The 23871-nt window shown below is 59.3% G+C and overlaps 1 protein-coding gene across 1 annotated transcript; it reads left to right on the plus strand.

Annotated features, from left to right (window-relative positions):
* Positions 1-1510: 1510 nt before the first annotated feature.
* On the plus strand, positions 1511-23164 carry GPA33 (glycoprotein A33; the record flags this gene model as incomplete). The annotated part of the gene is made up of 7 exons (XM_081111931.1): positions 1511-1553; positions 9975-10129; positions 10613-10829; positions 13872-14024; positions 21852-21971; positions 22594-22717; positions 23053-23164. 7 exons carry the CDS (start codon positions 1511-1513, stop codon positions 23162-23164), a joined length of 924 nt encoding a protein of 307 aa, XP_080968057.1.
* Between the last annotated feature and the right edge of the window lie 707 nt (positions 23165-23871).

The raw sequence follows: 23871 nt of genomic DNA on the forward strand, positions 1-23871 counted from the left end.
GATCAACATGAATAGCGATCCGGGAAGCGCGAGTTCAGGCAGAAGCCCAAACAGTGTTCGGAGGAGGAGCCAGAGGGGACGGGTGTTATGAGAAAGGGCAGGTTGACAGTGACATCAACAGAAGAAGGCGTTGTTATCAGTGCAGGTAACATGACACGGTGATGCTAATTCTAAACATGGCTTAAATTTCAGTCCCGTAGTCACAATAACCGCCTCCTTGTTATCTTTGCAAACAGTTCTTTGGGACACAAGGCTGCCCTAGGCCCAGTGCAAAGGTTATTTTGCCCTGTTTTAATATTCTAAATATTCGAGGCATAGGATGTACACAGCAGTTCCTCTGGGACAGCAGCTCCAGGGCCATTTAAAGTGGTTCCGTTGATATTATTTTTATTCACAGTGGGAACAGGGCAGGAAGGGGCAGGGAGGGACTGCAGGGTGGCATCAGGCGGGCCAGGCTCACAGTGACTACAGGGGGCGGGGGGAGAGCGGATGGTGTAGAGGGCAGTGGGGGAGGGAAGACAGACGCTAACACAATGAGAGGCGCCGGACAAAGAGGGGACCACTCAGGAGGAGAGGACTGAGGGCCTTGGACTTCTCTGTGCGCTTGGTCACCACCTGGACTTGCAGGGGTGACACTGGACCCCTGGAGTGGACCAGAGACCAGGAAACCACGCGCCAGCTCCTGCCCGCGGAGACCCCTTTAAGCTCTCTGAGACGCTCAGCGTTTGTAATACAGAAAATCCCAAGGCCCGTCTCCCGTTCGGCTCTGACCACCCGTCTAAAGAGGAGCCCCTCCCCTGCCCATTTCCTGTCCTGTGCTACCCCAGGCCATGCCCCACAGGACTCTTACTCTTGAAGCAATGACCTGCCCTCCCAGCTTGCTTGGGACTGAGGGGGTCCAGGGCCAGGGGACCCGGGACAGTTCCCGCACCTGAGACCAGGTGGCCATGGTTCTCTGAGGCGTGTTCTCTGATTACTTGTGTCCTGTCTATCTCCTCCACCAGGCGGTCCGCCCTCTGAGGAGACAGACTTCCCGTCTCCTCACGACGTGTCTAGTGTGGGCTGGGCTTGTAGGTGGGGAGGGAGTGACAGGGTCATGTTGGGCCTTGGGGTGGTGCAGACTGTGGGCAACGCCCTTCTTAATTGGTTCAGACTCTCCTCTGAGATCATTTCCCTTTTTATGACGAGGCGGCAATTTCCTGTCCATCATAGGAGAAGCCCAGGACTTTGTACACCTGTCAAGAGGTGAAAAGGCAGGAAGAGAGTTCAAGGAGAAGGCGGGCAAGTTCCCGTTGGGGCCTTTGGTAGAGGAGGTGGAGCACAAGTCCAGCCCCACAGGTGAGCTTGCCTGCCAGTCGAGGTGAGGGGCGGGGTGTGCGGGCCAGGCTGAGCTGGGGGACCAGGAAGAGGAGCCCTCGGTGCACCTCGGGGCCAGCTCTCAGGAGTCAGCCCACACCTGTCTGGGTACTGCCGGTTCCCGGCTGGGCTTGAGGCGACGAGGCAGCAGGACATGGCGGGGACGACGCGGCCTGTGCTGTGGGTGCTCTGTGGGGGTGAGTAGGCCCTTCCCCGCCCAGTGCCCAGGTGGGCGAGTCTCCCCGGGAGGCCCTGCTGGGCAGAATGACACGTTCTGTCGTTCAGGTGGCGGGTTCCGGTCCAGAACCCATAATCAGAATGCTTTATCATTCGCGTATTAGTAAATAGGATCCCAGCCCTTTTCTAAAACGAAGAATTCGCAAATTCTCAAACACCATATTTTCTGATCTCAGATCAGAATAGAGGGTCGGACACAGGATCTGACCTTTGGGACAAAGTGTTTGAAATTGAGTTTGTCCTGGAAAATCCAGGATCTATGGATTTAGACATGTTCACTACTTGAGATTTTAACCTTTGCCTTAAAACCAGAGAAAAAGTCAATGTGAAGAGTTTTAACATCTGCACCACATATAGGGAAACTGAGGCAGAAAGACAATTCAACTGACCCAATATCATTCCCAGAGCAAAAGAAGACCCAACCTTTCAACAAGAACGACAAACAAAGGCGAGACAGGCCCTTCCCAAGGCCCCAGCCCCTCAGCCTCTGATTCTCTGCTCACCCGGAGCTCAGAAGACGGGGCCCCACAAAATAAGAATCAGACAGCTGTGGCCAAGCAGCTGCGTCCCAGCCCCGTTGCTGTGTGAGACCGTGGCATCCCTAGAGTTAGGATGGAGGAAGGCTTGGCGTTAGGGTCCTGGGCCTGGCGGGAATGGGAATGGGAAGGGAAGGTGAGAGATGGGGCTGGGAATTTTAGGAGTAGATTTCACTCAGTGTTTTTGGCAACACTGAGAAATCTCATCAGCCTGCAGCGTAGAAGCGATTGCAGGCTCCAGGGAGCTGGGAAGAAAGGAGGGAGGCGGAGGGTCATAGCAGGAAGCACAGAGTCCTAAGCCCTAGGCCTGGAGCCAAGGAGGCTCGACGAGGCAGAGCTCACCTTTCAGCTGTGTGCCTGGCTGGTTTGGCTCAGACTGAAGGGTCCCAGGTTTGGTTCTAGTTAAGGGCACAAACCTCAACTGCAGGCTTGACATTCAGGGAAAGTGCAGGAGGCAATCAATTGATGTGTCTCTCCCACATCGATGCTTCTGTCTCTGTTTCTCCCCCTTCCTTCCACTCTCTCTAAAAGTCAACAACAAAAATAATCAGCTTGTACAGGAGGCCCCAGAACCCGCCAGCCATGCCCAGACCATCCTCCCAGGCCCCCAGGCTCCCACCTTCCCCACCTCTCCACTCCTGGAGGGCGGCCTGGTTCTGGGGAAGGGCTGGGTCGAGCTTGAAGATAGATCTGGAAAAGACCGATTCACTCAAGCCCAAGCTGCCAGGTGGTCCATCTGACTGGGGCCCGAGGGGCCTGGTCACCAGGTTACGGGGCCTGGGCCACGTCTTCATGCAGACAGCTCCTTACTGGACACACTTTGTGCGGGCACCGAAGGAGTGAGGCTCAGCTGGCAGACCCAGGTGGGAATGGGCGGGGGCTGAGAAGAAGTGACCATCCTGCCCAGCTGGGCTGTGATGCCTGGCTTCCCCTCCCCCATCCGCTGCAACCCATGCCTGAATGAAAAGAAAGTTGATTTGCTTAGGAAATGACCTCAAAACAAAATGCTCACCCAGCGTAGAATGGAAAGTGGCCCTAGCCCTGCGTTGCCTGGAGGGTCCGTTGGCCTCCCCCTGTGAGGAGGAACCCGTTCTTGGGCTTGTGTTCAGATAAAGTGTGTTTCTGCCCCCTCTCCCCCTGCCCAGGCCAGAACCCCTGCCCACCACCTGGCCTTTCTCACCAGAGGATGGGCTGGAGCCCGGGGCAGAGGGCCCAGGCTGGATGGCCCCTCGGGTCCTAGGACAGTTCGCTGAGTGAAAACATTTGGGGGAGAAATAGCCATTGCCACCTGCATGTGAGCAACGAAGGCCTTCGACGGTCAAACCTAAGAGCAGCCAGGGGGCCCTCCCCCACCCTCAGGAGAGGACTCCGAGGAGGCGCAGGGAGGTTGGGCGGGCTGCTGGAGGAGGCGGAGTTCTGCACCTGAACTTGCCCAGTTATATCGTAGATCTTGCTGACGTCCTGGGCAGAGCAACTCCACACTGATAACAGGCCCAGCCCCTCAGGCTGCGGGAGGGAGAAGGTATCACATCAGATAACGTGGGGGATGAAACAGAAGGCAGTGCATTTAGAGAATTTAAAAACAACACTGACGGTGACCAGCCATGGGCCTGACAGTTCTAACGTCAGGGACAAACACTTCTTCCTCCCAGGCCTCCCCCGGGGCCCAGCCACCCTCTTCCTTCACTCACTTTAGTGTGGGCAAAGTTCACCTCCATACACCTCCACTTCCTAACCTGTGAAATGGGCAGGATGCTCGCTGTTCCTCCCAGAGGTGCTGCCGATATTCAGCGTTCGTAGGTGTAGGGATCTAGGAAGAGTGCCTGGCACCAGGAGCATTCAACAAATGCCTCTTATTATCAGTGCGGGCAGGTGTACGTTACAGAAAATAACTGGAGTTTGGCTCCTCATCGCCGGAGGGCGCTCATCTGGCAGACCTGCGCCCAGAGTCAGGATGACTGGGGCGGAGCCCGGAGCTGTCACCCCCCAGAGGCTGCTAGAGGAAACACTCCAACCTGAGCCCAGAACTCCAGGGATTTCTGGGTCCTCAGACCCCATGAGGACTGGGCGTGGGGACAGTCCCAGCGGCAGGAAAAGAGATTCAGAGAGAGGAACCCCCCAGGAAGAACGTCCCTGAACAGTGCTGCCCAAGGCCCGGAAGTCTGTGAAGACCTGATAACACACACACACACACACACACACACACACACAACCCACAGCCCTGGAACTAGAGGAACCCTCCTTGAAGCAGAAGTGAGAAAAACTTGGGGAAATACTGCTTTACATAGAGAAGTAAAGGAATCCATCACCCTCAAATGCTCCAGATGAGAAATGTGTTTTTTTCTCCCCTCATCTAAACAAATGTACTGAACCAGTGGGTGCTGATCCACAATGGGTTCTGGCGGGAACCAGCTTTCTAAGTTCCAGACTTGCAGGCTGGTCCTGCCATTCTAGAATCCCCCCCTTGGGGTCTTCGTTAGAGCACTCCCCGCCCACCCCTGCCCCCCAGCAGGAGACCTGCCCCTAAATGCCTTCCACTTGGCCACTCTGAGTGCCCGGCTCCTGCTGGTCACAGGCTGAGGGGGGTCAGTTTGACTCCCCACTGAAGTCAGAGTGCCGTGGGGACCGGACCTGGGGCACCGGACAGAAAACAAGTGGGGGCAGGGCGGGGCCCCCAGCTGGCCGCACGGCAGCGGTGTGACTGCAGGGGCCAGGGGCCAGGTGGCAGGATCTGCCTCAAAGGGCCTGGATGGGACAATGTGCTGTTTGGACGCAGTGGTGGTGAGCCCCGAAGGGCAGAGCTATTGGGCTGGGAGGTAGAGTGAGGCTGCCCCTGGCCTTGGCGTTACTTGGGTTTTATCTCCTCCTGCCCGCCCAGGGCACCAACTGTCACTCCAGAACCCACCCCCTTCCTGCCGGCCTCCCTCCCCTCGGCCACCAGTGCCCTGAGCTGCATTGTCTGCCTGTGAGTCAGGCGGCCATAAACACCAGCAGGACCTGGGACTGCTACAAAGTTCACTGGGGATGAGCGGGCGGGGCAGGCCGCCAGCTCCCGCCCCTCCCCTGCCCAGGCTGGGTCTTTCCATCTGCTTCTCTTCTGTTGTCTCTCCCCCTGGGAGCTCCTGCCCTGGAACCCCGCTCAGGTCTCTTCACCTTCTGCCCCAGCTGGGACCAGAGAGACCCCCGCGAGAGGCATGATGGGGCCCCTGGTTCCAGCTGGCTGTGCCCTGCGACAGGCCAGGTCCTCCCGGTGCCGTGCTACCTGCGTGACTTACAAACCGGAGCCAGCGAGATGGTTCCAGGAGCGCGCGTGCCTGTTGCGGGACGTTTGGGAACTAAAAATGCACAAAACCCCCAAATTGCCCTGTGACCCCAGAACCCAGTCCGCTGTGACCGCCCTGCGTGCGGGCCTGTGTTCTCCTAGAACCCGCTCTCTCTGCGGTGGCGGGAAGCGGTGCGGCTGTGCAGACAGGCTCACGCCTGATCCGGTCCCTCGTGTGCACATGTCCACCTTGGAACGGGATCCCTGGGGCTGTTTCAAGGCCCGGCCCCTCGGGCGGCCTTTCCTGTCCAGTCCTGGTCCCACACCTGCCCTCTGCCACTCTTCTCTCCCAGCACAGGGGTGGGGAACGTCCGGCCCATGAGCCGAATGAGGCCCGAAAAGTCATTGGGCCTGGCCCCGCCAAGGCCTTAGTGGTGAATTAATTAAACGTTTGACCAGACATAAGCAGGCTAGTTTTTAAGTTGCTAATTCTGTATGGAATGGTGTTATAAATATCCAAATGGCCCCTGACAGAGAAAAGGGTCCCCACCCCTGCCTTCACACCGGCATTGAACGCGTAATTAGGCTCCAGTAGGTGCCCGCTGGCCGTGGCCTCCGACCCGTCTGGGCAGGACTGTGCCACGAACCGCTCACTCAGCGAGGTCGTCTGAGCCCTCAGCTCCGTGGAGACGCGTTGGGGTGGGAAGGAGCCCTGTCTGGGGAGGGGAGGAGGCCTGCACCCACCCACCCTCATCCACCCGGGAAGAGTGTGCGTGGGACAGTCACCTGCCTGAGGTGGCCCTGAAAGCCAGCAAAGAAAACGGAAACACTAGCTCAAAAGCCACCTGCCCCCCTACGCTCACGGCAGCTTATTCACCGCGGCAGGAGGCGGGAGCCGCACAGGAGCCCGCAGAGAGGAGTTGCTGAAGGAGGCGTGTGCAGACCCTCAGCCACGGGAAAGAAGGAAACTGCCATTGGTGGCAGCACGGATGGACCTGGAGGGCATTTCTAAGTGAAACAAGTCAGACAGAGGAAGACAAATACGCATGATTTCACTTACATGTGAAATCTAATAAACACAAACAAAAACCCAAACAAACAAAAACACTCATGGAATCAGAGATTAAACTGGTGGTGGCCGGCGGGAGGGCGCGGGGAGCTGGGTGAAAGGTGACGGGCTTGTGGTAATGACACTGTCACAGCTCCACAGGGTGACAGGTGGGCACTGGACGTGGTGTGGCGATCACGTCGTAAGGCATGTGCATTCCGAATCCCTATACTGTGCACTTGAAACTAATGTGATACCGGATGCCAACTACACTCACAGAAATAAATCACATACAAGCCAGCGCAGTGAGGGCTGGGGGTTCCCAGTGGGTTCCCAGAGGAGGCGGCCGTGAGCAGGCCCGCGGCAACGCCCAGCGCCTGCACTAAACTGGGGCCACTGGGGAAAACCAGTGACTTGATTGGCATTTGCAGATTCCTAAGATCCATGTTGAACAAAAAGTTCAACGAACATTCATCGATTTCTAACCCCCCATCTCCCCCCAGTGCCAGTTGGAGGTCATTCGTAAGAGGGAGCAGGAAAAACCCACCCGCCAGCATGCAGGGCCCCTCCAAAGACCCGCACTTCCTCAACACAGAGCGCGGGCCCAGCCCCGGGCAGGCGGCGGCCTCTGGCCTCGCACCAGCTCCTCCTCGTCCGTCCGTGGGAGCAGATGGATGTCCTAAGTGGAGGCAGTACTGCCAGTGCCCCCAGGGCCCCCACGTTTACTGTGTGGCCTCCAGCAGCCAGTCCATCACGCACTTCATTTCCCGCCTCGGGTGTGTTGCTTCCCGGGAGCTCTCAAGAGACAGTTCATCTTCGTAACAAACCGTGATGACTTACAAGCATCACCGTGGCTTCGCCGGCCTCCGGCCCCGCCCCTTAGGGAGGCTAAAGGACAGCCCGGCTTCGTCTGGGGCCATGGTCAGCAAACTGCGGCTTGTGAACCACATGCGGCTCTCTGGCCCCTTGAGTGTGGCTCTTCCTAAGCCTTAGGAGTACCCTAATTAAGTTCATAACAATGTACCTACCTATATAGTTTAAGTTTAAAAAATTTGACTCTCAAAGGAAATTTCAATCGTTGTACTGTTGATGTTTGGCTCTGTTGACTAATGAGTTTGCCGACCACTGGCCTGGAGCACTTTGCAGACTTGGCCTCCCCCGGAGGGGAGGGGCTTCTTTACTTGATTTTTTTTTTTTTTTTTTTTTTTGCATTTTCTCGTGATCTGTGGGATAGAGTCTGCAACCAAGTGTCTGGGCTGTGAATCCTACCCATGTTGAAAGCTTGGCTGCTCTGTACCTCATTCATTTGCTAGAGCAGGTCCGATGTGGGTGCACTTGGCTGTGCCCCGGGGATATGACGATGGAGCAACACAGCCCAGCAGAGGAAAAGACACGATAACATCGCTGGTACCTGCGTATGTGCTGGGGAAAGGGTGTGCACGCTAAATGTATTGTCGTTCAACCCTCACAACAACCTGGAGTTAGAGAGCACTGTCCTCATTGTAAATGTGTTTATTTATTGATTTTGAGAGAGAGAGAGAGAAACACTGATTTTTTTTCTCCCACATATTAATGCATTCATTGGCTGCTTCTCATATGTGTCCTGACCTGGGATTGAACCCCCAACCTTGGCGTAGCGGGAAGACTCTCTAACCCACTGAGCTACCTGGCCAGGGCTCCTCATTTTATAGTGGAGGAAACTGAGGCAGAGAGGTTCGTTAAGTTGCCCTGGTTACACAGCTGGTAAGTCAGGGTGAGGTGCCACCCGGGCAGCTGGGCTCCAGCATGTGTTCTGGGCCGCCCTCCTGCGGGCGAGATAACTCCTCATGGCAGCGGTTCTCGGAGCAGGTGCTCACGGGTGGCAGGTGGCACAGCCCTGCCTGGGAGAGTTTAGGCGTTTCCTTCTCCGCCAAGGGCCTCAGCGCAGGAGAGTGCCGCCCTCCTGGCAGGTGAAGCACCTGCTCTTCCAACACGTCCCCCCTTCTCCCCCCCGACCCCCAGAAGGCTAGCTGGTCACTGAACTATTAGTGCTTAGCCCAGCCGTGGGCAAACTACAGCCCGTGGGCCGGATGCGGCCCGTTTGAAATGAATAAAACTAAAAAAAAAAAAAAAAAGACCGTACCCTTTTATGTAATGATGTTCACTTTGAATTTATATGAGTTCACACAAACACTCCATCCATGCTTTTGTCCCGGCCTCCGGTCCAGTTTAAGAACCCATTGTGGCCCTCGAGTCAGAAAGTTGCCCACGGCTGGCTTAGCCCCTGGGGTGAGTCAGCACATCCGTGGATGGCGGATGCGTGGGGAGCTCACACTTGGGAGCACAGGGGAGTGAGGAGGAGGGAGGAATATTCTGGGGCGTGAAGGACACAGCTCTAGGGAGGCAACTACTGGGCGGGGGGAGATCCAGGGCAACTGGGAGGAAGGTGCCCAACAGACCTGGGCAAGGAAGTGGAAAGAAGGTGGTTGGAAGGCTCTAGAAATTTCTAGAATTCCTCCACGTCTTAGTTTTCTAATCACAGGTTAGCTGTTCCACTTGGGGCTCCTCCACTGCGTAGGGATACGAAGATCCCACAGAAGAGGAACCCAGGGCCCAGAGCTACAACCCTGAGCCCAGAGGGGGGAGGACCTGGCTTGTTCCAGGAGGTGGGAGGGGACTGGGGGACAGCCATCGGAGCCCCGAGCCGTGAGGCCCGCGGTGTGAGAGCCAGGGGTCCGGCTGTGTGGGGTGCTGGGGGCCTGACATCCTTAAACCCGGGGTTCATTCCCAGTGGGGGTTACGGAACATGGCAGGGTGCCTGGGGCCAGGACCCACCCACAGAGGCCCCCCGGGTTTACAATAGCATCTGACTCCGCTCAGAGAGCTCCCCTTGGCTTATGAGCTCTTTCCTATCCGTTCACTTCCGTCTTTCCCCTCACGGTCTACCAACATGAAATGCTTTTAACTCCCTGTCCTAACGATCCCTACACCCCTAGCAATGATAGTCCTTCCCGAGCGTTCGCCCAGGGTGCTGGGGGTGGTTCTCGCGTGACTTCTTCTTTATAACCGAGGGGGTCTTCAGGAACAGACTGTGGGCCAGGACGGTGGAAGCGAGCCAGCAGGACAGAGCACACGCAGGACAACTCACAGTGATGGGCGCGGATTACGGGGCAGCCCCCGTTCTCAGCAAAGCGAACATTCCAGCCAGGCATTCACCACCGGCCGTGTCCCAGTGAGAACGCAGGCCCGAGTGCCCGAGGGACTGCTGGGGGTCATGCATTTAGGGACAGAGGGACTCCGTTTAAACCATTTAACTCAGTGCTGTGCCACTTCCTCCAGCCCTGGAGAAGCCGTGTGTTGATGTGGAGTCGCAGGTGCGGGGATAAACGCGTCTGACCTGGGAGGTGGATGGGCAGGAGGCAGGGGCCGAGGCTGGCAGGCAGGCGGGCCGTGTGCTGCGGGAGGGGCCCATGCCGTGTGTGGGCTGCGGCCGCGGGGGCAGGACGCCACGGGGCCTGCCCGCGCCCTCACCTGCCCCCACCCCACCGTCCCGCAGTCTGGGTGACCGTCACCGCCATCTCAGTGGAGACGCCGGGGGAAGTCCTGCGGGCTGCCCGAGGCCGGAGCGTCACCCTCCCCTGCACCTACCGCACCTCCGTCCTGGAGCGGAAAGGATTCATCCTGTGGGACAAGCTGCTGTGGAGCCACTCGGTGAGTGTCCCCGAGAGAGGGCGTCACGGACGGGCGGGCAGAACCGACCTCAGTCTGCTCCAGGCTCCATTTGATAAGCGATGAGTAAATTGGTGAATAAATAAACTCCAAAGGCAAGAACCAAGTACACGAAGCGGCCGGGAGCCCAGGGCGCTGCCCACACGGTGCTGGCCTGTGGCAGGCGCTCAATGGGCGCTGGCTGACGGGGCGCAGGAACAGACAGTGGGCTCACCTGCGGGGTGAGAGCGAGGCGGGATCTGGGGAAACCCCATTTACCCTCACGCCCCCTGCCCAGCCCTTCAATGTTGTCACTAAACTTAGGAAGATGCTGGGAGCTGGTGCCACAGAGGAGAGCTGCTTGGTCCGAGGGTGGCGTCGGTGCTGCGGGTGGGCGGGCGGGGCCTCGGGGTAGCGGCACCGCGGGAGGAAGGGCCGCGCCGAAGCCTTAGGGTGAGGGCCAGGCGGCATCTCTCCTTCCTCCAGGAAAGGGTGCTCGCCTGGACATTTTCGACCAAAGAATACAACTACGGTAAACTTTATGAGAACCGTGTCAACCTGTCGGGCAATGCCGAGGAGTCCGACGCCTCCATCATCATCAACCAGCTGACCATGGACGACAACGGCACCTACGAGTGCTCCGTCTCGCTGCTCAATGACCTGGACGGCACCTCCAAGGCCCGAGTCCGCCTCCTGGTCCTGGGTGAGTGCCCCCCTTCCTGTGGTAGGCAGCAGGTGCGGCAGGGGTGCCAGGAGGACAGGTGCCTGGAGGACAGGTGCCTGGAGGACAGGTGCCTGGAGGGAGTGCATGGAGAACAGGTGCCTAGAGGAGGTGCATGGAGAACAGGTGCCTGGAGAACAGGTGCCTGGAGGACAGGTGCCTGGAGGACAGGTGCCTGGAGGGGGTGCATGGAGAACAGGTGCCTGGAGGACAGGTGCCTGGAGAACAGGTGCCTGGAGGACAGGTGCCAGGAGGACAGGTGCCTGGAGGGGGTGCATGGAGAACAGGTGCCTGAAGGACAGGTGCCTGGAGAACAGGTGCCTGGAGGACAGGTGCCAGGAGGACAGGTGCCTGGAGGGGGTGCATGGAGAACAGGTGCCAGGAGGACAGGTGCCTGGAGGACAGGTGCCTGGAGGACAGGTGCCTGGAGGGGGTACATGGAGGACAGGTGCCAGGAGGACAGGTGCCTGGAGGACAGGTGCCTGGAGGGGGTGCCTGAAGGATAGGTGCCTGGAGGAGAGGTGCCTGGAGGGGGTGCCTGGAGGACAGGTGCCTGGAGGGGGTGCCTGAAGGATAGGTGCCTGGAGGAGAGGTGCCTGGAGGGGGTGCCTGGAGGAGAGGTGCCTGGAGGGGGTGCCTGAAGGACAGGTGCCTGGAGGAGAGGTGCCTGGAGGGGGTGCCTGAAGGATAGGTGCCTGGAGGAGAGGTGCCTGGAGGGGGTGCCTGGAGGACAGGTGCCTGGAGGAGAGGTGCCTGGAGGGGGTGCCTGAAGGACAGGTGCCTGGAGGAGAGGTGCCTGGAGGGGGTGCCTGGAGGACAGGTGCCAGGAGGACAGGTGCCTGGAGGACAGGTGCCAGGAGGACAGGTGCCTGGAGGACAGGTGCCAGGAGGACAGGTGCCTGAAGGATAGGTGCCTGGAGGGGGTGCCTGGAGGACAGGTGCCTGGTAGCAGCAGTGCCTGACCCAGAGCTGGGACTCCTCCGTTGTCCGCAGGCCTCAGGCAGGCACTGCGCCTCCCTCAGAGCTGCAGAACATTCTAGTTTCCAGAAGGGTGGCCGCTCTGCAGGGCAGAGGACACGGCCCATTGGGAGTGTCCCCTGGGGCTCAGCGGGATCCTGTCCATGCTCTGATCACGCCTCTTCCTGGACACCTCTCCTCTTTTTAAAACCCTCCCCCAAGGATATATTCACTGATTTTCAAAGAGAAAGGGGAGGGGGGAGAGAGACAGGCAGACAGACATTGATATAAAAGAGAAACATCGATTGGTTGCCCCTCGCATGCGCCCCGACCAGGGATGGAACCGACCCTGGGCATGTGCCCGACCGGGAATCACCCTGCCACCTCTGGTGCATGGGTGACGCTCCAACCACCTGGTCCATCCGCCAGGGCAGCCCTCTCCCCTTTTTCACACCCAACTTACTAACAACACGGCCGCCAGGTCGTCTGCCTTTCAAAGACGCCCCAAGACCCCATTCTCTCCCTACAAATAACGTGAGTGGAGTCCACGTTGTGAGGGAAGCTGCGCCATCGTCTACGCTAGGACCTCCCTCTGTAGGCAAGGCCCAGAGCAGGCAGCCAAGCCAGAGCCGCGGGGAGCCTGTGGCGACACCTGTGCTGTGCCCAGCCCGCACGGCCCACCCGCAAGGCAGCGCCTGTCTGAGTCTGACCGCCACGGCCCCGTTCCCCCTTTAGTTCCTCCCTTTACACCACGGGGGGCGGGGTGGGGTGGGGGGGGGGTTGTTCGTCGCTGAGGTGGCTGCCTGGCTTTCTGAAGCTTCGTCGTGAGTCAAACAGCACAGCCCTGAATGGAGGGCTGTCTCCCCTCCCACACGCCCCACCAGCAGCAAGTGGGGCGCTGACAGACCCTCCACGCTTCTCCGCACGTCCTCTCAACAGAGAGAGAGAGAGAGAGAGAGAGAGAGAGAGAGAGCGAGAGAGAGAGGGAGAGAGAGCGAGAAAGAGAGAGAGAGAGAGAGAGAGAGAGAGAGAGAGAGAGAGAGAGAGAGAGAGGTTACCAAGCCAAGAAAATGAGCGTGTCCCCCAGCCTCTCTCCTGCTCCCCCCCCCATCCTCCCGTTGCCCCGGTTCCCCGGCTGAGCCCCTCTTCCCCCGGTCTTTGGTCTTTGCCGAGTTCTGTCTCCCGTGGCCCTTTAGCACCTCGGGCCCTCCCGCCGGGGCTGGCTGGGGAGGCAGCGGGCCCTCCCGCCGGGGCGGCTGGGGAGGCAGCGCCCCCCCCCCCCGGCCGGGGCCGCTGCATTTTAGTTAACTTGAAGGGCGAGGGGACACCCTTAATCTGAGGTTATGGAACTTGGTGAAACCCATTTTTTGCTTAAAAAAAAAAAAGGCGTGAGAGAGATCATATTGTACTATATGTCAAGAAACTCAGCAGTTTCTCTTAAAAAACAAAGTTTTCTTTCCTAATGGCTCTCCCGCGGGGCTAGTTCTGACCCACAAGGGCATTAAGTATGTGGCGCCACCCACCCAGGCTGGACGAGGCACGAGGCCCAGGTCACCCAAGGAGGCCGCCTTGCCCGGGACACCTGCCGGTGCCCATGGGATCGGGCCGGGTGCTTCCCGGCCTCTGGCGCCCCCTGGTGTCCTCCGTGGGAGGCGCAGGCCCTGCAGCGGCCTCCAGCCCATTGTGTCCCGGCTCCGCTTGCCCATGGCTCTGCCCGCAATAAGTATTCAGGTGGCATCTGCGTCCTGTCTGAGAGCGGACACCAGCAAACTGAGACCTGAGGTCTCCGGGGTCCCCGCAGCGGGTGTAAGGGCTGCTGGGACAGAGGGGACAGAGGGGACTGGCCACGGGGACGCTTCGCACTGTGCCTGCTGCTCTGCGATGGGGACAGGCCGCTGGGGAGGGGCTGTGCTGGGCTGACCTCGAGCGCTTGCCTCTCAGCTCCTGGCTGTGAATCTCTCTGCCTGGGAGCAAACACGACGGCAGACGTGAGTGCTCGGGTGGGAGGTAGGTGGCTGTCGCCAAGCCCCGCCCACTCACGCCTCCTCTCGGCCCCTCCCTGCACAGTGCCACCCTCCAAACCGGACTGCAGCATCCTGGGCGACACCGTGATTGGGAGCGACATCCAGCTGACCTGCCAGTCGAAGGAGGGCTCCCCGGCGCCTCAGTACCGCTGGCAGAGCTTCAACCTCCAGAACCAGGAGCGGAAGGGCCTGCCAGGTAACCACACCCCCCGCAGCCGACTGCCAGGCTGCAGGGGGCCCGGAAGGCGGTCCCACTCTGCAGTGGGCACAGCTACGTCCTGGGTCATGTCTCTGGGCGCCGGTTTCTCATAGCCACGCCTGCCTCCCCCCAGTTGCTGAAAGCAACAGCGGCGGCTTCCTGAGAAGCACCTGGTGGGAGCCCATGACGCGCTCCTCAGGCCCAGGGCACCGGAGTCACTGCGAAAGCCCTGGTCGCAGCTTTGAGTACGATTATGCCAAGTTCACATTTGAGGCCCCACATCCAATACTGTGGCTCCGCTCAGGGTGGGAATTTCCTGTCCGCATTCCCTCCTAGGCCGTCCGTCTCAGACTCCCCTGAACCTACTTCCACAAATGCACGCCCTTATGGCTGCACACAGGAGACCAGGGCTGTGGAGAGGGCCCATTCCATTGCCAGGAGGCCACTCATGTCCTGGGGAGCTTGGTGTTTGACCGTTTGGTCAGGAAACAAACTGGGAGGGAAAATCCAAAAACTATACAAATATTCTCCGTCCTTACCTTGGAGCCCATGGAGTGGGAGCACAGCTGGGGGCCCCGGCCCCGGTGCCCATGCTGCCTGGCCAGCTGCACCCAGAGCTCTCGGAGATAAGAAGACAAGGCCAGAGGCGCCCTTGGTCTCAGGGGTTCTTCCAGCTCAATGGGCTGGGAACAGGGGAGGGAGAAATACAGCGTGGGGTAGGCGTGTGCGTGGTGTAGGCGTGTGCGTGGTGTAGGCGTGTGTGGAGTAGGTGTGTGTGTGGTGTAGGCATGTGTGTGGGGTAGGTGTGTGTGTGGGGTAGGCATGTGTGTGGGGTAGGTGTGTGTGTGGTGTAGGCATGTGTGTGGAGTAGGTGTGTGTGTGGGGTAGGTGTGTGTGTGGGGTAGGCATGTGTGTGGGGTAGGTGTGTGTGTGGGGTAGGCATGTGTGTGGGGTAAGTGTGTGTGGGGGGTAGGTGTGTGTGTGGTGTAGGCGTGTGTGTGGGGTAGGTGTGTGTGTGGGGTAGGTGTGTGTGGGGGGTAGGTGTGTGTGTGGTGTAGGCATGTGTGCGGGGTAGGTGTGTGTGTGGGGTAGGCATGTGTGTGGGGTAGGTGTGTGTGGGGGGTAGGCGTGTGTGTGGGGTAGGTGTGTGTGTGGTGTAGGCATGTGTGTGGTGTAGGCGTGTGTGTGGGGTAGGTGTGTGTGTGGTGTAGGCATGTGTGTGGAGTAGGTGTGTGTGTGGGGTAGGTGTGTGTGTGGGGTAGGCATGTGTGTGGGGTAGGTGTGTGTGTGGGGTAGGCATGTGTGTGGGGTAAGTGTGTGTGGGGGGTAGGTGTGTGTGTGGTGTAGGCGTGTGTGGGGGGTAGGTGTGTGTGTGGTGTAGGCATGTGTGTGGGGTAGGCGTGTGTGTGGGGTAGGCGTGTGTGTGGGGTAGGCGTGTGTGTGGGGTAGGTGTGTGTGTGGTGTAGGCGTGTGTGGGGGGTAGGTGTGTGTGTGGTGTAGGCATGTGTGTGGGGTAGGCGTGTGTGTGGGGTAGGCGTGTGTGTGGGGTAGGTGTGTGTGTGGGGTAGGCATGTGTGTGGGGTAGGCATGTGTGTGGGGTAGGTGTGTGTGGGAGTAGGCATGTGCGTGGGGTAGGCATGTGTGTGGGGTAGGTGTGTGTGGGGGGTAGGTGTGTGTGTGGTGTAGGCGTGTGTGTGGGGTAGGTGTGTGTGTGGGGTAGGTGTGTGTGGGGGGTAGGTGTGTGTGTGGTGTAGGCATGTGTGCGGGGTAGGTGTGTGTGTGGGGTAGGCATGTGTGTGGGGTAGGTGTGTGGGGGGGTAGGCGTGTGTGTGGGGTAGGTGTGTGTGTGGTGTAGGCATGTGTGTGGTGTAGGCGTGTGTGTGGGGTAGGTGTGTGTGTGGTGTAGGCATGTGTGTGGAGTAGGTGTGTGTGTGGGGTAGGTGTGTGTGTGGGGTAGGCATGTGTGTGGGGTAGGTGTGTGTGTGGGGTAGGCATGTGTGTGGGGTAAGTGTGTGTGGGGGGTAGGTGTGTGTGTGGTGTAGGCGTGTGTGGGGGGTAGGTGTGTGTGTGGTGTAGGCATGTGTGTGGGGTAGGCGTGTGTGTGGGGTAGGCGTGTGTGTGGGGTAGGCGTGTGTGTGGGGTAGGTGTGTGTGTGGGGTAGGCATGTGTGTGGGGTAGGCATGTGTGTGGGGTAGGTGTGTGTGGGGGTAAGCATGTGTGTGGGGTAGGTGTGTGTGGGGGTAGGCATGTGTGTGGGGTAGGTGTGTGTGGGGGTAGGCATGTGTGTGGGGTAGGTGTTTGTGGGGGTAAGCATGTGTGTGGGGTAGGCGTCAGTGTGAAGTAGGCATGAGTGTGGGGTAGGTGTTTGTGGGGGTAGGCATGTGCGTGGGGTAGGCGTCAGTGTGAGGTAGGCATGAGTGTGGGGCAGGTGTGGGGGGGTAGGCATGAGTGTGGGGTAGGTGTGTGTGGGGGTAGGCATGTGCGTGGGGTAGGCGTCAGTGTGAGGTAGGCATGTGTGTGGGGTAGGTGTGTGGGGGGGTAGGTGTGTGTGGGAGGTAGGTGTCAGTTTAAGGTAGGCATGTGTGTGGGGTAGGTGTGTGTGTGGGGTAGGCATGTGTGTGGGGTAGGTGTGTGCGTGGGGTGGGCGTGTGTGTGAGGTAGGCATGTGTGTGGGGTAGGCATGTGCGTGGGATAGGTGTGTGTGTGGGGTAGGCACATGCAGGGTAGGCGTGTGTGTGGGGTAGGCACATGCAGGGTAGGTGTGTGTGGGGGGGGTAGGCACATGCAGGGTAGGTGTGTGTGTGGGGTAGGCACATTCAGGGTAGGTGTTGTATGGGGTAGGCACATGCAGGGTAGGTGTTGTATGGGGGGTAGGCACATGCAGGGTAGGCGTGTGTGTGGGGGGTAGGTACATGCAGGGTAGGCGTGTGTGTGGGGAGGCACATGCAGGGTAGGCGTGTGCGTGGGGTAGGCATGTGCGTGGGGTAGGCATGTGTGTGGGGTAGGCGTGTGTGGGGGGTAGGTGCATGCAGGGTAGGCGTGTGTGTGGGGGAGGCACATGCAGGGTAGGTGGTATCTGGAAAAGTCGGATGGGAGGGCAGCAGCCGCCAGCCTGTGGCCGCATGAGTGCCGGCTGGGGCTCCCGTTTAACCGGGATGAACCTGCCACTCCACCCTTCACTCGTTTGGGGCAAAACAAGAACTTCTTAAAAGTAACGAAAGGACAGAACTGCGGGAACCCCTCGCTCTAATGTGACATGGAAGCTGTGGTGTGGACTCAGCAAGCTTCCAGTTTGCCAGCTTCTGCTGGCAGGCCTGCTCTGGGCGCGTCTGGAGTTCCTGCTGGCGCCGGGCAGCCTCCCCTGGCCGGTGGCCTCCCCTCTCTGGCTGGGAACGTGACTCCGCAGCGGTCGCCGCGGTGTGCCATGGCCACTGCTCGGCCTGCCCTTCGGGCAGCACAGTGTGCGCAGCGGGTCCAGGTCCACAGTCTTCCACCCAGTGGCGCTGCCACAGAGGACGCAGAGGCCAGCAAGGCGGCGTCCGGAGGAGGCACTGGCGCGGGCAGCACAGCACGTGGCTGACAGCACGGCGCGCTGTGCGACCTTGGCAAGCGTCTCAGCCTCTCTGTGCTGTAGCTTCTGCGTGAAACATGGGCATTTTGCTAGTGTTCAGTGCACAGGATTGCTGTGAAGGTTAAATAAACGCACCGGGGAAGCACGGAGTGCCTGGCGCAGCGGTTCTCAGCCTCGGCTGCACATTAGAAGCACCTGGGAATCTTTTTAAAATCCTGATTTCTGGGGCCACAACATTAGCAACAAAGAAACAGAATTTCCGGAGGATGAGGCCCAGAAATCAGGATTTTAAAAAGATTCCCAGGTGCTTCTAATGTGCAGCCGAGGCTGAGAACCACTGGCCTGGCGGCTATGAGCGCTTGGCGCTGCTGTGGGCTGGGGCCTTGAGGAGGAGCAGCCAGGCCGGCCGCAGGGCACAGAGCGTGGGGGGTGGCAAGGCGCAGGGAGCATGCTCAGAAGGACGGGGACAGCACTGAAAGGAGCCTGTGCACTGGGAGGGGGGCTGCCTGGGCCCGGGAGGCCACCTGCTCCTTCTGAGGCGCGCCCCAAACGGGCACCCCATTCACAGTTCTCCTGCCTCCAACAGAAAAGACCCTCTGGTTGTCAGAAGCCAGAACGTCATTCTTCTCTCGTAACCCCCAAGGGGAGAGCCGAGGACACGAGGAGGTTAAGGGAAGTGCACTTGCCCGCTTCTGAAAGCTTCACCTGCCAGTCAGACTCGGGACCTGGGAGAGACAGGGAGGAGTGGGCTGTCGGGGTGCCAACAGGAGCGGCACCTGGTGCCAGGGTGTGGTGGGTGGCGTTCCTGCCTCAGAGCCGTGCAGAGCCTGTCCCGCTGCTTCCTGCGGGGGCAGACGAAACCCGTTTCTCACATAAGCAGTTCAGGCCACGGTGGACCACAGAGCAGGGCTCCCCTGCCCACGTTAGAGACGGCTTCCGTTGGCGGAGCCGGCAGGGCGGGCGGGGAAGCTGGGATCAGCACACGGACCGGGTCCTGACTCTCCACCCGCTGTAGTCCCGCCCGGCCTTGTTCCATCGCCCTCCCGAAGGCTGTGAGGAGGCCAAGAGGGGCGCCCGTGTGGGGTACCTCTGAACATGCTCTGTAGCCAGGGTGCCACGCACGAAGGAGCGGGAATTTGATATCCAGGAGGGAGGGAGGGAGAGAGGGCGGTTCTGGGGGCTGGAGCACTACAGGGAGGAAGTTGAGGGGTGGGCGTGGGCCCTGCTCCCAGCAGCCAGGGAAGATCATGGAGGCCAGAGGCAGCAGCCAAGCTGTGGACAGGAAAGTTAACTCTTGTCAACTGACTTCAGTGCCCTGGAGACCAGGCTGCCCAGCGGAGCCCCGGGAAGGTGGGAGCCGCTGTCCTGTGCGTTTCCCATCTTGACCACAAGGGGTCACCATTGCAGCAGAAACAGCTTCAGAGCGATCAGGTCCTTTCCAGAAAGGGGGTTTGGGGAGCCCCGAGTGGGAATCAGAGCAGGTCTAGGCCCCGGGTGTGCCCTGGGCAGCCGCCAATGCCCACTGTTTGCTTGAGGAGCCGGGGAGGGTGCCGACTCGAGTAGGAAGCCCGGGTGCGTGCCCTAAACAAGCCTTCCCTCCATCCCCGCGCTGTGCACCGAGCGCAGCCCCAGCTCCAGCCGCTCAGACAGGGAACCTGATTCGCCTGGAAGTATGTCCAGGTCGGAGAGCATGTCCCAAAGTGGGTTCCTTCAAGTTGCCTCTTTTTAAAAATCCCATTAGTTTAGAAAATGAGACCATTACACCCTCGCCAACCAGTGCTCATTAGCATATCAGAAGCTACGAGAGTTCTGTCGTTAAAAAAAAAAAATTTACCCTTAACTCTGATTTCTAAACCCGTTCTCGTCATGGTCTCTTCAGTATGTGAGCATCGCATGGGCCGTATTCCAGAGAGCACCCCGAGCTGTGGGTGTCCAGGGTTTTAGGGGGAATGAGCACAGGGAACACCCGCTGCTATTCCAGCTGGTGGGAGCAAGCGTGGTTTTCGTCTTATTCTGCTCCTCGCGGAGCTCCGCGACGCTGCGGGGCGGTCACACTCCCTTCTATAAGCTCCAAGGCAGCCACTGGGGGCTCCGGTCCCTGCCGCCCCCACTGCGCCGTCTGTCTTCCCTGGGAAATGGGGGCCTCGCCGCCTGCTTGGACCTGAAGCAGGATGTTTGCTAAGGGCTCGTCATTTCGTAGTTTTGTGACTTCAGGAGAGTCAGTCGCTTCTGGCAGAACCAGGGACCTCCTGCCTGAGGAAGCACATTGATGGTTCGTCCAGACCCAGGAATACAACCTGGCGAGAGTGGCATGGGCGGGGGAGGCTGGCGCCAGGGCAGGGCAGGCGGCAGGCTGGAGGGGGGCAGGACCAGGCCCGGCCCGGGGACCCTGCTGCAGAGTCTGGACTCCTTACTGGAGACCACGGCCGCCCCTGGGATGTCTGGCGGCGGCGGGCGGTCCTATTTGCATGTAGGCCGTCCCCTCAGGACGGAGTGCGCCCTCCTGGTGGCAGCAGGGCCACACAGGCTAGTTCTGCCACAGGGGAGAGGACGAAGGCCTCCTAACCCTCCTCTCAAAACCGCAGTCGCAGCAGAGCGTCTCAGAGGACAGGACATACAAATACAGTGACACCCGCTCTCCTCCCAAGGTGCACACACACAGGGCCGGGACTCGGAGGAAGGCCGCTCCTGAGCACATTCGGGCCTCCCCTGAGTTCAGGCGGGTCGGGGTAGGACTCCCCTCTCCCCTCACCCTGACACGAAGCTGCGGCTCCCACAGTTAAATGGCCACGGAAGGGTGGACAGTGAAGAGTCGAGACAGACAGCTGCCCCGCACCCTCCTCCCAGATACACACACTTATACACACTCACACACCACACATACTCACATATACACACTCACATATACACATACACACTAACACACTGCATACACCCACATACCACACACACTCACACACACTCACATATACACACTCACACACCACACATACTCACATATACACACTCACATATACACATACACACTAACACACTGCATACACTCACAAACCACACACACTCACTTATATACACACTCACACACCACACATACTCACATATACACACTCACATATACACATACACACTAACACACTGCATACACTCACAAACCACACACACTTATACACACTCACATATACACACTCACACACCACACATACATATACACACTCACATATACACATACACACTAACACACTGCATACACCCACATACCACACACACTCACATATACACACACACCACACATACATATACACATATACACTAACACACTGCATACACTCACATACCACACACACTCACATATACACAATCACACGCATCTACACATTAACACGCCACATACATCCACATATACACACTCACACAACACACACTCACATATACATACATACACACATCTACACACACCATACACTCATAATTACACATGTATATTCACATACATACTCACACATCCAAACTCCACATACACTTACATATATACACGTATACTCACATTCACACACTACAGACACTCATGTACACACTCACATTATATGCATACACACTCACACACTCACATATATAAACTCATGATTACACCACCTTCGCACACCACACATACACACAAACACCACACACACTCACATATACACACACACACTCTCACTCACACTCACATATACACATACACGCTCACATACACTCACATATATAGATATACACATACACCACACACTCACACTCATGTATACACACTCATGAACACATCAGACACACACCACACTCACATATACACACACATACACACACTCACACATGCTCACATACTGATTTCTAAAGCTTCCTCCACATGAGTCCCAGCTACGGGTTCAGTTTCTGAAGGTCATGGAGGGGGTCATAGTGACGCCTCATCAGAATTTTCAGGTGACGCGTGTGTATAGCGTGTGTCCAGAGCGCCCGCCAGTCGGGCCTTCTGTGTGGGCCTGAGTGACCGGGGCCTCGGCTGACGCCCACCGTGTCCGCGAGGCAGGCACCGCGCTCTTTCTGTTCAGAAATAAGGAAACCGAGCGCAGTGAAGCTGTTGCCGCCCAGGGCCACACCGTGAGTGGGAGCCGGGCCCCGGCCTGCAGCTGCGGGGCTTCTCTGGACCCAGGCCCCGGCCTGCAGCTGCGCCCGCTTCCCCTCCGCCTGGCGCCTGCTCACGCCGCGGCCTTCCCTCCCAGGCGCGGGGCACACCCTGACGCTGAAGAACATCTCCACGGACATGTCCGGCTACTACGTCTGCACCTCCAGCAACGAGGTGGGGACCGAGTCCTGCAACATCACCCTGACCGTCAGGCCTCGTAAGAGCAGCCGAGTGTGGGGGCGGGGAGGGGAGGTGCCGCTGCCGGGGGCCCGGGGCCGGGGGGGGGGGGGGAGCGGTGGCTGGGGGGGGGGCCGGTGGCCGGGGGACCCGCCAGACGCCCTGCACAGCCCACTGCCTGGAGGCCAGACCAGCTCCCTTGCTTCTTTGGAAGCAGCGCCCAGGACGCTGGTGCCTGGAGACCTGCCCAGCCAGTGGCCGGGCGGTGCCAGAGCCGCCGTGGTCCGGGCCCCATCCTTTGGGGTGGGCCACTCCCAGCTCAGGTAGAGCTGGAGGAGGACTGCCTGGCTGACGCTGAGGACTCCGGGCCCGGGGAGCACAGGGAGGCGGGCACAGAGCCAGGGCCATCGTCCTTGTCCTGTCCGCATCTCCATGCAGAAGAGCATCCCCAGTCCTGGCTGGCGCTCCCACCAGGCCAGGCCTCACGGTGCCCCCAGGCTGCTCCCTGGGCTGGAGGACCGGGATCCCAGGGGTGAGGGGGCAGGGGTGGGGGTGGAGGGACTGGGGCCCTGGCTGTGGGGCCTCCTGGGGTGCTCAGCCCTCCAGCTGGGCCCCGTCCGGCTCGCTGGGCTCGGGCAGTGCAGCTGCTCTGTCCCTTGCAGCCTCCATGAACGTGGCCCTGTACTCGGGCATCGCGGGCGGCGTGGTGGCGGCCCTCATCATCATAGGCGTCCTGGTCTATTGCTGCTGCTGCCGGGAGAAGGGCGAGGACGAGGAGACCAGGCCGTGAGTGTGGGCCGCCGGCGGCACGGTCTGGGCAGGTGGGGAAGGTGGCCCCAGCTCCTCACACCAGGACAGCTGTCATTTTTATCAGCACAGCAGCCCTAGACTTGACCAAGGCCCGTGGATCTCAGGGCAGGGCTGCTGAGGGGGCCAGGGCCCAATGTGGCCAGAACCTTTGTCCCTGGTGGGTCCCTCAGCTCACAGGAGGAACAAGCCTGGGCCCCTTCCTGTCCTCTCTGAGCCCGCCCTTCGGCCAGGGGCACTGGGTGGGGCTGGCAGGCCCTGAGGGGCACTGCCCGGCTCTGGGGCACACCTTCCCTCTGTCCTCATGGCCGCAGGAATCGGTCCATCTACCGGGAGCCTCCAGAGCAGCTGAAGGAACTGCCCAGAGGGCGGGAAGACGAGGACGACTCCAGGCGCCAATCCTCTGACTATGCTGCCCACGTGTGACCGGGGCCTGCTGCAGGGCAGGCAGGGGCAGCGGTTCCGTCCTGCCCACCACCCCCCCTGCTCCAGCCGCTTTCCTGACACCCTGCCCTCCCCTCCCCACGAGCAGCACTGATGGTGCTTCCTCCCCATGGCAGCCAGAGGCCCTGGCTTAGCCTGATGAGCCGATGCCACCTGCCAAGTGAGCCCTCCCACTGCCATTCCCGGCTCCCAGGGGCCAGGCCGCAGCCTCCATCTTCCTCCAGCCGGTGGGACAGCAGGGGCTGCCCGCTGACGATGTGCTGGCCTGCATATCTGGCGCTTCGGCCAGACGGTCATGCTGTGCTGTCTGTTCCTAAAACACATAGATAGGAAGGTACTGACATCAGGCCAGGCCTGGAGATATGGTCTCATGGCCCCTTTCTCAGAAGGCCCGGAAGTCTCATTCCAAATTTGGGAGACAAAGGACTGGAAAAAGTGTAAATAAAGAGAGTTTCCTCCATATTGGGGGCCCAGAATTTGAAAGACACATTTTTCTCTGGGCCTGCACAGAATTTAATAATAAAATGTAACTCCTGTGGTCATCGCTGCAGTTCAGCCTCTGCTTCGGCAGGGTGCTGTAACTGTAGTCAGCTGGCCAGCTTAATAAAGGCTCTTAAATTTAAATTCTGAGTTGGTGGTCTATCTCGCTGAGTGAACCCATAACAACGGAGGGTTAGTACATTTTTGTT

Source organism: Myotis nattereri (assembly GCF_964212035.1).
Source record: "Myotis nattereri genome assembly, chromosome: 18".
In the NCBI taxonomy this organism is placed as follows: Eukaryota; Metazoa; Chordata; class Mammalia; order Chiroptera; family Vespertilionidae; genus Myotis; species Myotis nattereri.